General features: G+C 40.8%; 1 protein-coding gene across 3 annotated transcripts in view; it reads right to left on the bottom strand.

Moving 5' to 3' along the window:
• Positions 1-4090: 4090 nt before the first annotated feature.
• The window catches only part of LOC124115800, a 38552-nt gene continuing 28241 nt past the window's right edge, over positions 4091-14401 (bottom strand). The window contains exons 3-8 of one of the 3 annotated variants that reach the window (XR_007220000.1): positions 9385-10040; positions 8654-8872; positions 8176-8244; positions 5668-5742; positions 4807-4930; positions 4091-4162 (exon numbers count right to left, since the gene is read on the bottom strand). Coding sequence is in view for 2 of the 3 variants with exons in the window: in XM_048392855.1 (XP_048248812.1) it covers positions 5648-5742; positions 8176-8244; positions 8654-8872; positions 9385-10040 (1039 nt within the window). In the remaining variant the exon portion in view is untranslated. Of the gene's footprint in view, positions 4163-4806; positions 4931-5412; positions 5743-8175; positions 8245-8653; positions 8873-9384; positions 10041-14401 lie in introns of those variants that run through there. The other 2 variants (XM_048392862.1, XM_048392855.1) reach the window with 2 other exon arrangements.

The following is a 14401-nucleotide window of genomic DNA, read 5'->3' as shown; positions in this document are numbered from 1 at the left end:
AATAGGGTACGGTTTTCAAGCTCTGCTCCGTTAACGAAATGTGACGGACGGACGGAAGGATGGAAGGAAGGACGGAAGGACTTGATCAACTTGATCAATGTGAACAGTCGGAAGGTAATGCTAGTTTCCCGAACGCTCGTTGGACCTGTACTTGTGACTTTGTCGATGGGAGAGTCACGATGCTGTGAGTTTGATAGTGTTTGTTTGTGAATTCAATGTATATGTCAATATGGATTATTTTCTCTTGATTTCTAGGAAATATATCGTATTATAATACATGCTATGGTTTTTAGCTGACTTGAGGTAATTTAGTCTCAACTACATTATTAATGTAATGTATACCTCGATTCTATTTCTGTGATACAGTACAACTCGTTTTTTAAAATGTTGCGTCCGTGGGGTGCGGTTTCAAAAACACAAAATAGTGATTTTCAGGTTTGTCTTCTTTATTTTAACTGTTCTAGTTGCAATCTGAAATCATTCAACTTTCTCAACTATTCCACCACTATGCATATGCAAAACATATACACTTTCCTATAAGCAATACCTCATTGGGAATGTATATTGTGTGCATAACTCTGCTACAATCTTTATTACAATAAAGGTATTTCACTTACTAGATAACAACCATCATAAAACATAACAATTATAACAACTTATCAAATATTTACATAAAACCATGAACGATATGATACAAATAACATCAAAGAACTGTAGAGGTGTTCATGTTAAGTTTGAAAGAAAGCTGACATTCAACTATTTAAAACGTAAACGCTCTCGCTCAGCGTGGTAAAGGATTATGGAAAGTTAATAATTCTTTTCTAAGGGATATCGTTTATGTAAAAGAGGGTGAAAGATCTTATTTCAGAAACAGCCTAACAATATCAAAAGGATGACCGAATAGTTTTCGAAACCGTATGATAAATAAGAGGTGAAACAATAAAAAAAAAAGGAACGGGAAAAGAAAGAACACTTAATACCAGTAAACTTAACCACTATTTTAAACTGAAGTTTAATAAGATAAGACAGAAGATGAAACAGAAAAGGGTAATCTAATAGACGAAATAAACCAAATAAAAGACCTCTGCTATTGGTTGACTTTGGAAAAGCCTTTGCTAGAGTTAACTGGAAATTTCTCTGTTCTTTTAACGTTGGTAAATCGATCAGACAATGCATTAAGGTGTTCTCCAAAGGAATTCAGTCAAGTGTCTTGGTAGAAACACTGTTCATAATAAATGACTTATCATTACCAAACTCAATCACTTGTTTTTATCTTTTCCATCTGACACTTTCAACGTAAGTGTTTTAGATTTATATGTGGGAATAAACCAGATAAAATAAAGAGAGACTAGCTAGTTTGCTCTAAAACATATTATGGTGGTTTGAATGCTCCTAAAATTAATATAATTAATATAATAATATAATATATTAAATTAAAATATAATAGTCTAAACAAATGGAATGAAAAGGAGATAAGTGACGCCAGTTTGTGTCTATGAATCTGCCTAAACTTGGTTCTGTAATAATATTTTACTATACTTGTCAGAATTGAATGAATGCTATTATGCCATTGGTACGAAATAACTATTGCAGCGTTATCCTTTCTGCTTGGTGAGACTTTATAGCTAGTCTAAACACTTCGGAAACTATTAGCAGTAGTTCAAAAAACGAAAATAATTGGTACAGTAAAAATATCCGAATTGAAAACAAAGTAATCTACTACCCAAGATTGAATAAAAAGGGAATTCGTTAAATACATGACATTCTAGATACATCAGGACAACCATTGACCTTTCAAACTATTCTGAATAAGTATCAATTAAAAACTTAACTTTCTAGAGTACATGTGAGTTGTAAGCTCAATAAAAAAAACTGTAGCCGATATCTAATAATACATAAAACGCCGGTTATTTCTTATATTTTATATATTATCTATCAAAAATACCGAAAGAAATTCAATATTCAATTAATTTCGAATGACACAAAAAGTAATATTTATTTGCATAGAAAATGGGAAGCCAAACCGGAAAATAAGATATGTTTGGAAACTTGGCCTTTTTATAACCATGTGCCGTTCCGATGTCCCGATACTGCTTTCCAATGGTTTGAATATAAAATCTCGCACCACATTTACATCTACCCAAACTAGACGTGTAAAAATAGGAATAAAAGACAACAATACTTGCAGCTAATGTTAAACTGAATCGGAAATGGCCTTGCATACATTTTCCGACTTTAGCAGGGTAGCCTCGATCTGGCAGGAACTGGAGAAGTGGATTTAATAAAAACAACAGATGTAAGAATTCAACTTACCAAACATCATATTTTTCACGGATTCCAACAAAGAAACAACCACCCTTTGGTGAACTAATATTCTTCAAACAACTAATATTCAAATATACAATCACAAGACGAAGTTCAGACGTACAGCGGGAATTGTATTACTATTATTTCACTTTAAAATGTGCATCAATTTTAAGCTCAAGATTGGAAAAAGCTCATGTCAGTTTCAGCAAAGGTTGAAAAAGATTCTCGAATGATGTAGTACTAAACCAACAGAATGTCTGATGAAGGCCGGGAGGCCGAAAGCTTGACTTTGTATTTTTATGTATTTATTTGTATGATAGTAATGAACAAAACATAACAAATTTCTTAACAAAAGTCACGTAATGGTTTGATTGATGCATTACAAAAAACATCAGTGTGTCATGAATTCAGAAGCATCATCACATCTGTTGGACACTACAGACATGAATCTGTTTATCCCTTGAGAAGAAGGATATCATCACACGAATTCAACCCTTTGTCGATAACAAGGTGCGATAATTAAACAAGTCCTACAATGTTTCCTGTTCACATATATCACAGTCAATTATCAACAACCAATGACCATTTATTCAAGCTCTGAGAATGAACTTTTGCTGAAAGGATATATTACGTGTCAATATTAAACATATAAACGTAAACCTCTCACAAAAATTGAAACACATTTCAGTCTATATTTCTGAATAAATTTGAATTACATGTCTGTTAACAAATACATTTGGTTTCTTTCAACGACTATTTTCTGCCACAAGTATATGTGAATACACTAAAAACATTCAGCAAGCCATAACTAGAAGAATGGGTCTGACACATGTTTGTTAAAAGGCTGCAGATTTACCTTTAGACGGCCGTACATTAATGGATCACGAGGTAGCCACAACTCGTATTTCCAGAACCAGAGACTAATGATAAAACTTTCTTTTCTTTCTTTGTTGTTTTGACGCCGCACTCAGCAATATTCCAGCTATATAACGGCGGTCTGTAAATAATCGAGTCTGGACCAGACAATCCAGTGATTGACATCATGAGAATCGATCCACGCAATTGGGATACGATGGCATTATTAATTTTAAAAAAAAGACTTTGAAAACTATTCACGTAGCTGTTGTTGATGTGACTGCGGTTTCACAGCGAATGGACGAATTTATTTCAACGGATGCCACGCCCTGTCTGCTATACATGATCAAATCTGGAGCCCATGAACCCTTTACGTCTTAGCACCGTCCTTCACTGTAGCATGGAGGGGGTGAGTGATCATTGTGGGTGTTATGAAGCCATACACAGCAATATGGCAGCTATATAATGACGGTCTGTAAATAGCTCTACCAAACACACAGGTGGTTAATCCAGGTAGTTTGGGTAAAACACGCGATCAGCAGGTTGCTTTACTAGAATTCGCTGATCATGTGTTCCAATCTCAGATTATAATCCTTGGATCTTTGGACTTTCCACCCATCTTGTTGCTAGAAAGTTCTGAGCCTAACTACACCCTAAACACTTGCACCCTTGCATTAAGTACACTACTTCCCATGGTTTCAGGCTGCCTTTAAACCAACTACATAAACAGGCACCATACTTCTAAAGGCATTCTCTGACTAGGGGTTTCCTTCTGATGAAAATGGTCATGGTAGTTGGGACAGTTTTTCAGCAATGCGTTGAGAATTGTAGTGGGCGTCTTCCGATTGTTTTGCACCAATCACCGGGACCTTCTCGGGAACCTCCACGCTGAATTTCAACGCCTCCAGCAGGTATTTCTTCGCTTCAAGTATGTCAGCGTTTTTCATGGCAACACTTGCAAGTGCTTCACATGCCTGCATCACGGTATGCCTGTCCCCTGCTAATATATCATGAAGCAGAGTGTTGAGACAGATACTATCAAAGCAATCAAAGCAGCAGTTTACAATATTAACCACATCATGAACATCAATGCTCGCATCCGATAACATGAGTAACTGTGGTTTTACGCCGCTTTTAGCAATATTCCAGCAATATGACGGCGGGGGACACCAGAAATGGGCTTCACACATTGTACCCATGTCGGGAATCGAACCCGGGTCTTCGGCATGATGAGCGAACGCTCTAACCACTAGGCTACCCGACTCGACTTTAAGGTACGGTGAGACACAATGTCACCATCCGATCCCCATTAGACATCTAGTGTCAGTTTGACACTGGCTTATGTTGGCTTGACACTCGGTGCATATGGGTATGGAGGACGGGGATAAACAAAAACTTCTACACCTCCAGGGCAAACGGCAGCGACATGTCCCATATATGACCCATGATGTGGATGACGGGATGGATGAATGAACAAAGAGGAAAGAAATTCTCTGTCTGTTTAACTGGAATAATTCGATGAAACAGTTGTATGGAATTCTGTTCAATATTGTGTTGAAATAAATGAGCACATTTTGATGTAAATTAAAACTTATAGAACATACATAATAATTATTATATTGACATGGCCTTTCTAGTTAGTACCTTTGCGTGCCAAGTCTTTCGCCTGTGAGTAAGCTTCAGAGGCACCCATTGTTCTTCCCAGCTTGGCCTGGACCTCGCCCAGGTTGATGTAGCTACGGGCAGCGCATGCCGCGGCTTCTTCATCGTCCTTCAGCGCCTCTGTCAATTGTAAATATTTACCCAACTCTACCTAAAAGTAATTAACGCAAGGTAATAGCTCACCTAAGCACTGTTTAGTAGACAGATGTTAAAAGTGGCGTACAAACAGATGGGATAAAGAAAAAAATCGACAATATCATTTCCATAATCATATGAAATCTTTGCCAAAATCAGATTGATCGATTCCGACTATATCATGAGCATGTGTTTATGAATCACTAGCAAAGAGTGATGATGTATGTCACAAACACATACAAAGGCAAGCCAATTGTTTACATGAAAAACACGGGAACATATGGTACGAGTAAAAATTTGGAATTGCATCGGACATCAGCTTTGTCACCGATGCATAAATTTTGGAAATGTCCTCCACATGTCTACCATAAAACTTTGTGCAAGCTTTACTGAGGCAATGAATTATTTTGTAACCTTGATCAAACAACTTCTGAGCAAGAGTCGTATGACGCTCTTTGAAATCTTGGTGGGAAGATAATGCTTGATTGTACCTCAAAGGTTGTGAAATGTAAAAATGAAATGTTGGAGCTGCGAGAATATTGCTCGAATTAAAGGGAAAGTTGACACTTGGAAAGTATAACATTTAAACTATATGTATGGATGGCTACACACAAGTATAATATGGCATGCGCTACGTCTTCTTTCATGTTTAGAACCGCATGAATGTTCTGTGTCCACACAGCAGTGTTCATTCTAGAGGCTTCGTCTTACCGTAGATCCGTCCTTCTCCGTTGTCTTCTTTCAGCTGCCAGTACGTCATCCTCTCGTCATCGTAATGATAAACTGTAACGACACGGTATGAGCACCTAGCTACTATATCGAGAATTATGTCACTGTACTCTGTACACTGTATATATAATCTGTCGCTTGCCATATATTTTTAGACTATTCAATTTGAGATAATGAAGTTAACCATTTACATAAGGGCCATTTTCTTCTGTATAACATATTCTATAGCATGCACAGCGTCCTTCCGTAAAACACATAAACTTTTTATACTAGAATGTGATTGACAAATGTAAACTTAAATATGTTTAACACTGAATAACCATGAAAAGTGATGGTTATTCGCAGCCTCTGTAAACACCCTGCTGCTTCTTGGGTTTTCTGAGTAAAAGGCAACTCACCCTGTGTCTCCCTATTCTGCGGGCTTTTACCGTTCGATGTACTGAGGCACCTCACCCTGTATCCCCCTATTCTGCGTCCTTTTACCGTTCGATGTACTGAGGCTACTCACCCTGTGTCCCCCTATTCTGCGTCCTTTTACCGTTCGATGTACTGAGGCACCTCACCCTGTATCCCCCTATTCTGCGTCCTTTTACCGTTCGATGTCCTGAGGCTACTCACCCTGTATCCCCCTATTCTGCGTCTTTTTACCGTTCGATGTCCTGAGGCAACTCACCCTGGGTCTCCCTATTCTGCGGGCTTTTACCGTTCGATGCACTGAGGCAACTCACCCTGTGTCCCCCTATTCTGCGGGCTTTTACCGTTCGATGTACTGAGGCACCTCATCCTGTGTCCCCCTATTCTGCGTCCTTTTACCGTTCGATGTACTGAGGCACCTCACCCAGTATCACCCTATTCTGCGTCTTTTTACCGTTCGATGTCCTGAGGCTACTCACCCTGTGTCCCCCTATTCTGCGGGCTTTTACCGTTCGATGTACAGAGGCAACTCACCCTGTGTCTCCCTATTCTGCGTCTTTTTACCATTCGATGTACTGAGGCTACTCACCCTGTGTTCCCCTATTCTGCGGGCTTTTACAACTCGATGTACTGAGGCAACTCACCCTGTGTCCCCCTATTCTGCGTCTTTTTACCGTTCGATGTACTGAGGCAACTCACCCTGTGTCCCCCTATTCTGCGTCTTTTTACCGTTCGATGTCCTGAGGCACCTCACCCTGTGTCCCCCTATTCTGCGTCCATTTACCGTTCGATGTACTGAGGCAACTCACCCTGTGTCCCCCTATTCTGCGTCTTTTTACCGTTCGATGTCCTGAGGCTACTCACCCTGTGTCCCCCTATTCTGCGGGCTTTTACCGTTCGATGTACTGAGGCTACTCACCCTGTGTCCCCCTATTCTGCGTCTTTTTACCGTTCGATGTCCTGAGGCTACTCACCCTGTGTCCCCCTATTCTGCGGGCTTTTACAACTCGATGTACTGAGGCACCTCACCCTGTGTCCCCCTATTCTACGTCTTTTTACCGTTCGATGTACTGAGGCACCTCACCCTGTGTCCCCCTATTCTGCGTCTTTTTACCGTTCGATGTCCTGAGGCTTCTCACCCTGTGTCTCCCTATTCTGCGTCTTTTTACCGTTCGATGTACTGAGGCTACTCACCATGTGTCCCCCTATTCTGCGGGGTTTACCGTTCGATGTACTGAGGCAACTCACCCTGCGTCCCCCTATTCTGCGTCTTTTTACCGTTCGATGTACTGAGGCTACTCACCATGTGTCCCCCTATTCTGCGGGCTTTTACCGTTCGATGTACTGAGGCTACTCACCCTGTGTCCCCCTATTCTGCGTCTTTTTACCGTTCGATGTACTGAGGCTACTCACCATGTGTCCCCCTATTCTGCGGGCTTTTACCGTTCGATGTACTGAGGCAACTCACCCTGCGTCCCCCTTTTCTGCGTCTTTTTACCGTTCGATGTACTGAGGCGACTCACCCTGTGTCTCCCTATTCTGCGTCTTTTTACCGTTCGATGTACTGAGGCTACTCACCCAGTGTCCCCCTATTCTGCGTCCTTTTACCGTTCGATGTACTGAGGCTACTCACCCAGTGTCCCCCTATTCTGCGGGCTTTTACAACTCGATGTACTGAGGCAACTCACCCTGTGTCCCCCTATTCTGCGTCCTTTTACCGTTCGATGCCCTGAGGCACCTCACCCTGTGTCCCCCTATTCTGCGGGCTTTTACCGTCCGATGTCCTGAGGCTACTCACCCTGTGTCTCCCTATTCTGCGGGCTTTTACCGTCCGATGTCCTGAGGCTACTCACCCTGTGTCTCCCTATTCTGCGTCTTTTTACCGTTTGATGTACTGAGGCTACTCACCCAGTTACCCCCTATTCTGCGTCCTTTTACCGTTCGATGTACTGAGGCTACTCACCCAGTGTCCCCCTATTCTGCGTCTTTTTACCGTTCGATGTACTGAGGCTACTCACCCAGTGTCCCCCTATTCTGCGGGCTTTTACAACTCGATGTACTGAGGCAACTCACCCTGTGTCCCCCTATTCTGCGTCCTTTTACCGTTCGATGTACTTTTTCTTCTTTCCGCGACGTATTCATCTGAAGAAGAAAGAAGGGAGTGATGGTGAAGATGATGGTGAGGTTGTGAGTTCTCCTGTGTGCTTTAGCCAGCCACTCTTTCAATTGTATGCATTTAGACAACTCTTCCTAAAATTAGTTCAACAAAGGTAATATTTGAGTTATGTTAAATCACTCAGCATTGTTTATCAGATGTATCTACATCCATACGATTGTTTATCTTTGGATATGGCTTAAATATGCTATTCCTATTTTTCTATTATTTATGTATTATTTTTTATTTTATTATTTTTTAAAAACTTACTTTTGAAACATGCGACATTCACTTTTTGACGCTTTTTAATCGATTTTCAGGCAATAGTAGACGAGAAAAGTAGCCTTATATACGTCGCGTACAAACAGATGGGATATAGAAGCATAACATATATACCATATTGTTTAATGGCTTCTTCGTCGGATTTCTTGGCAAGCGCAAATTCATGTTTCATGTATTGTACCGCACCAATGTTTTGTTTCAAAACAGCAGTTTTCAGTATGGAGGCTGTGTTCTTGTCGTGGATCAGTTTTAGTCCGTTCTCGAAGCATTGCAAAGCCTTGTCCTCTTTTTTCAACAGCGTGTACATCAATCCCACCTCATTCCATATTGGCACTAAAACAGTAATGCTTGTTGTAAGAGGCGACTAACGGGATCGGGTGGTCAGGCTCGCTGACTTGGTTGATACATGTGATCGTATCCAAATTGCGTGGATCGATGCTCATGATGTTTTATCACTGGATTGTCTGGTCCAGACTCGATTATATAGAGACCGCCGCCATATAGCTGGAGTATTGCTGAGTGCGGCGTTAAACAACAAATAAACAAACAACAAACAAACAAACAAACAAACTAAGTCTCCGAGCGGCGTCATTTCTTTCCGTATGACATTTCCGACAGCGCTCATTCGCAAAACATCTGACACATATTCAAACTAAATTCGCATAAACAAATTGATTTTTTACCCGTCTGTCCAGTTCCCTTTTATATAGAAGAGAGTGACAGACGAATGTGAACTAAAATATATGTTGATTTACATTGAATAACAATAGAAAGTGATGGCTTTTCGCAGCCTCTGGAAACACACCCTGCTTATTTTTGTTTTATGTGTTTAAGAGGCAACTCACCCGAATTTGTTTTTAGTGACTCGGTGTCGTATTCACCTGCAACAGAGGTATGGTGTGATGGTACTTGTAAGATCTCACCAAGTTTCTTTTCCACTTTCTTCAGGACCTCGAGTAAAGCCTCCGTGGTTTTTTCCCGGTAGAGAAGTCTTGCCCGTTGACATGCTACCTCGAGCCATCTGATGTCTTCCCGTTGGACTTCATATACAGTTTGAAGTCGCTCCAGGTACTCGATCTGCTTGTCTTTGTCTTGCTTATCCTTGCACTGTTTTACAAGCTGTTTAAGAAGATAAATCTGTTTTTTGCTATCGTTGGTAACCTCTAAAGCCTGTTTATACTGCCAGGGCGATCTGTCTGCAACTGCCTGTAGGTAAGTCATGCTTCTTTCCCCTTCTGGCAAGTTGTCTTTAATAAACTGGTTTGACAGGTCTTTTAGGTTCTGCTCATACTTTCGTTTGTCTCCGTTCGCGGCGTGCACAGACGCCAGGTTATAACTGCACACGTTTTCCAAGTGTCTATCTTCCGTCGATTTCGCTTTTCCCAGAGCCTTTTGAAAAGACTCTATGGCTTTCTTTATATTGCCTTCATTAAAGTGTATCTCTCCTTCTTCACAAAATCTTTTGACTTCCATTAGGTCAGGGTCACACATAATGAACACACTAAAAAGAAACATGTCCAAAATAATAATTATAAATGAGAGCACATGCAGACGTGCATGTCTTGATCTTCTAATTACAGTCTACCTATGTGCGATCTCGTTGGTTGTTTTGTGTCACGACTGCGTGCATCTTCCCGAAGCAAGGGCGTTAAGTGACTAAAGTCCAGTTTCCACCCTTGCCTAACTACGCTGGGATTCCGGAGTGGCTGGACTAACGAGTCTATGCATAGTCCAATCAAAAATCGCGTAACGAAATCGACATCAGGGTTCGTAATCACTGTGCAGATTTCGGTCGACTGCAGGATTTCCAAAACATGTGTACAGACAACTGGGTGTCGACAGATAGTTTGCAATCTTTTCATGTTTTTAATTAATGTGCTTAAGGGATTTGATGCAATTCGCGGGGTAAGACCCGTTTTAGTACAATATAGATCTTGATAAAAAAAGCGATCAGATTGTCTTGACTGTGCGCTGTTGAAGCAAATTCAAGTGATATGAGAGATGGAATCTGATTAGTCACTACGAGGGACATAGAAGGGACATAACTCGTAAAAGCCACTGGTGGGGCTGCCTATAGGAGCCTGGAGGAGATTCCAGCCTAATGAGGCAAGGGTGGAAACTGGTCTTTCATGGTCAGTTAATGCCCTCGCCTCGGGAAGATGGACGGCGTCGAGCCTTGCTCATGATATCGACATTTTGTTTTCCTGGCCCTATGATTAGGTTGTCGTAAAACAGATGTAATATTGCTGACTGTTTCAACATTCACATGATACATTTGCTCGAAAGTGCCTACATAGATGTTATTTGTCTGGTTCTTCAAGGATGTATATTGTATTGATAATTCCACATTTTCAAACAGGTGTGGGGCGACTAACCGATCCACAATTTTATTTCAACCCACTTTCTGCGGGCCACTTTACCAGTTGATACAAAACTTTTTCGACGAAGAAAGAAAAAAATGGTAATTACGTGTTAATATTGTAGAATAAATTTTATTTGCGATATCAGACTCTTACAAACATACAACAATGTTGGGCCAATGTTGTTCCAACATTCTAAAGTATTACCCAGCTATGAAACCATTCATGTGTCGCAAAGAGAACATTGATAGTGGGCAGCAAAACGTATTAAGAGTTGCCTCCCTAGATAATGCGAAGGAGCCGTCTGGCATAAGGTAGATCTATATTTTTTTATGCTTTTTCAACAGCGCATTGTTTGATTTTAACCTGTGCTACGAAGCCTGTGAATGTTGTAAACTTATGACCAGATAGTAAAGGTCTGTTTCTTATTTAGCACGCCAGGCGTCCTCACACACTGATTAGATCAAGGCCCTTTCAGTGTCACGATGTTTGAACTGTACGAAATCTCGCTTGCAACAAGCCTTCAAGTAACGTTACCAGTGATACAGATCGTCCAATATTTAGGATATTTGCCTACCCATTGTCACAAATGTCCCATTGATTTTGCAGAAATTATACAGCAGTCTATGGGAATGTCCTATTGAAAATTCTAAACATCAGAGATTTTCCAAGAAATGTCCTATTGTCATTTTCCTCAGCTACGTAGATCTAACATAGCTTGTCTGTTCAGAGTTAATAACATTGTTTTTGTGTGACATGTGACTGTTTACAGTTCAGTAGACATATTGTGCTGTTGACTTATTTTGTGCACGTAGGAATTTATTTTACCTTTTACCCTAACTGTGTATTTGACTGAGGTAATAGCCAAGTGTACATTTTATAAAATAGATATAAACTGGTTAGAAGTGATACATGTATATGTATCATGTATATATGTATAGTCTTTATTAGAATTTATTATGCTTGTATTTCATACACACTAGTGTAACGTTGGATATGTAATATATTTATATGTAGTATACTTATTTGTGCAGGGCTATTCACTGTACATCAATAAAGGAGGTTCCAGCCTGCGTCCCTGAGACAAGGTATGCATGATTAACTATGTATAGAGTGTATCCTCGTGTCATGGAAGTTCGATCACTTACGAAAAGTCGCTGAATATTCATAGTAACATTCATATAATCTTTTTTTCAAATATCTAACCTGTGAACTTGTTTATTTATGACAAACATTTCCCAAATCCACGTATTTCCATTGAAATTTACACTCGCGGCATGGCCGCCCTCTCACTGTCAACAGAAGTGACCCAGAAAGCTACGTCACACAAGTTCGATCATTTGATTGGTTGGCTTGTCGCATAACCGGGATGACATGTATGGACGATCTCTTGTGTCAAAATTCGAATTAGAACAGTCCGCAGTTGTTTTATTACATCTTTGTCCATCAGATTATTTACAAGGTTGATGCAGGGAGTTATTCTTCAGGCTCATCGTGACAGGGGCACCAAAACTCAGAATGTCGACTGTCTTGCCCCATACGAGGCATTATTTTACGGACGCTTCTCTTTCTATCTAAGTCAATAAGAGTTATCTTTTCTCACCTTTTTTTTCAAACTTCCGGAAAAAGCACGTGTTTCAAATCAGTGGTTTCTACTCAAAGGTCTTATCACCATTACTCAAAGGCTGACATGTACAGGTTTTTTACCCCTTTTGTACTACGGGTTTATGATGATTAAAGAAACAATACAAGCATCTTTTCGAAGTCGTTATAGTAAAAAACCTACATCGCCACTCTCGTATATGAGGCACAGCGCTCCGATGACTACGAGACATACGATCCGTTGATACATTATTCTTCCAAGAATTGTGCGTGAGTATTACACTATGGAATCACGTAAAGGATCTAGACGTTTAACGGAGCTAGGTTACAAACTATATCAAGAAAACGTGCAAAATTATGTCAACAAACTTTCCAAACTAGCAAGGCAAACAGAGAGTGCCTGTTCACACTCGACACATGATGATTTGGGACAATTAACCAGTGTGCGTGCAAATATTGACTGTCAATACGGGAAGTATGAGGAAACATATTTGGAATTCTTTGCATATTTACAACGAACTGGCACTGAAGAAAGTTCACAAGTACAGGCTGCACATCAAAACATTGCAGATTCACTCTTGAATAAGGTGCAGATGGCACTGAAGGACATTAATGCTAGAATTACTAGTTTGACAAACACTGACAGGATAGAATCAGCTTCTTTGCGAAGCAAAAGCCTTCATTCAAGTGGAAGTTCTATTCTCATGAGACAAAAAGCAAAGGCTGAAGCGGCCAAGATTCGACTGAAATTCGCTGAACAGGAAGCAAAGATGGAGAAACAGCGAGCTGAACTGGAAGTGAACCTGAAACTTCTTACTTCACAGCGTGAAGTACATGAAGCTGAGGCAGAATTACAAGCTATACAGGGAGTTTTGGAGGTTGACAAGAAATCAAGGCGAGACGACCGTTCTTCCCAGACATCGGCGAAGCTCGAAGAAATTCAGAAATTTGTGGAAAACCAACAAACCTTTTATGAGTTTGAAACTAGGATACTTGACCAGGTTGAAACTGTGTCCAAGAACCAAGACATACCCGTAAGTACGAGTACACCTCACAAAGCCGGGCAGAGTAATCGCAACACAGTTCATGACCTCAAGTCCTTCCATAACCATGGTGACGACTCCCATACTCAACCAAGGCAAGTACATGCACCAGAGGCCTCGACAATTCAACGTGGTACTGTTCCACCAAATAGTATGCTCAACCCTGCAGCTGAACCTTATGTCCCAGACATGACAGCTCCCCCTGCATTGGGACATGTGACAAACCAACTGGGTTTGTGTTCAGAACTCTCCAAATATTTGATGAGGAAAGACCTCCTCCTCTCTCGGCTGAGTAAATTCAACGATAAGCCAGAGTATTTTGCTGTGTGGCAGAATAGCTTTACACAAATTATGTACGAACTAAATGTGTCTCCGCAGGAGGAAATCGACTTGCTGGTCAGGTGGCTTGGCCCGGAGTCCAGCAGACAAGCCGCTAGTATTCGTGCTGCTAATGCTCATAATTCACTTCGTGGCCTTCAGAAGATCTGGGAACGACTGGGAGGCAGATATGCCAGTCCCGAGCTTGTGGAGTCTGCACTCAAGAAAAAATTGTCTAATTTCCCTAAACTTTCCAACAAAGACCATGATAAACTGTATGACCTGGCAGACATTGTGTCCGAAATTGAGTCTGTGAAGGACAATCAGAGGTACTCAGCCCTTCTGGCATACTATGACTCTTCAGCGGGCGTGACTCCGATTGTGAACAGGCTTCCCTACGCTCTTCAAGAGAAATGGACAAATGAAGCAGTCAACTACAAGGAACGGTATCATGTTGCTTATCCTCCCTTTTCTGTGTTCTCAGAATTCATAAGCAGACAGGCTAGAATACGAAAAGATCCAAGCTTTCTTTATGACTC

The sequence above is a fragment of the Haliotis rufescens genome, unplaced genomic scaffold (genome assembly GCF_023055435.1).
Source record: "Haliotis rufescens isolate VD_foot unplaced genomic scaffold, xgHalRufe1.0.p SCAF_1, whole genome shotgun sequence".
NCBI lineage: Eukaryota > Metazoa > Mollusca > Gastropoda > Lepetellida > Haliotidae > Haliotis > Haliotis rufescens.
Note: the sequence above shows the minus strand (reverse complement) of the source record. Positions and strands in the feature narration are given on the sequence as shown.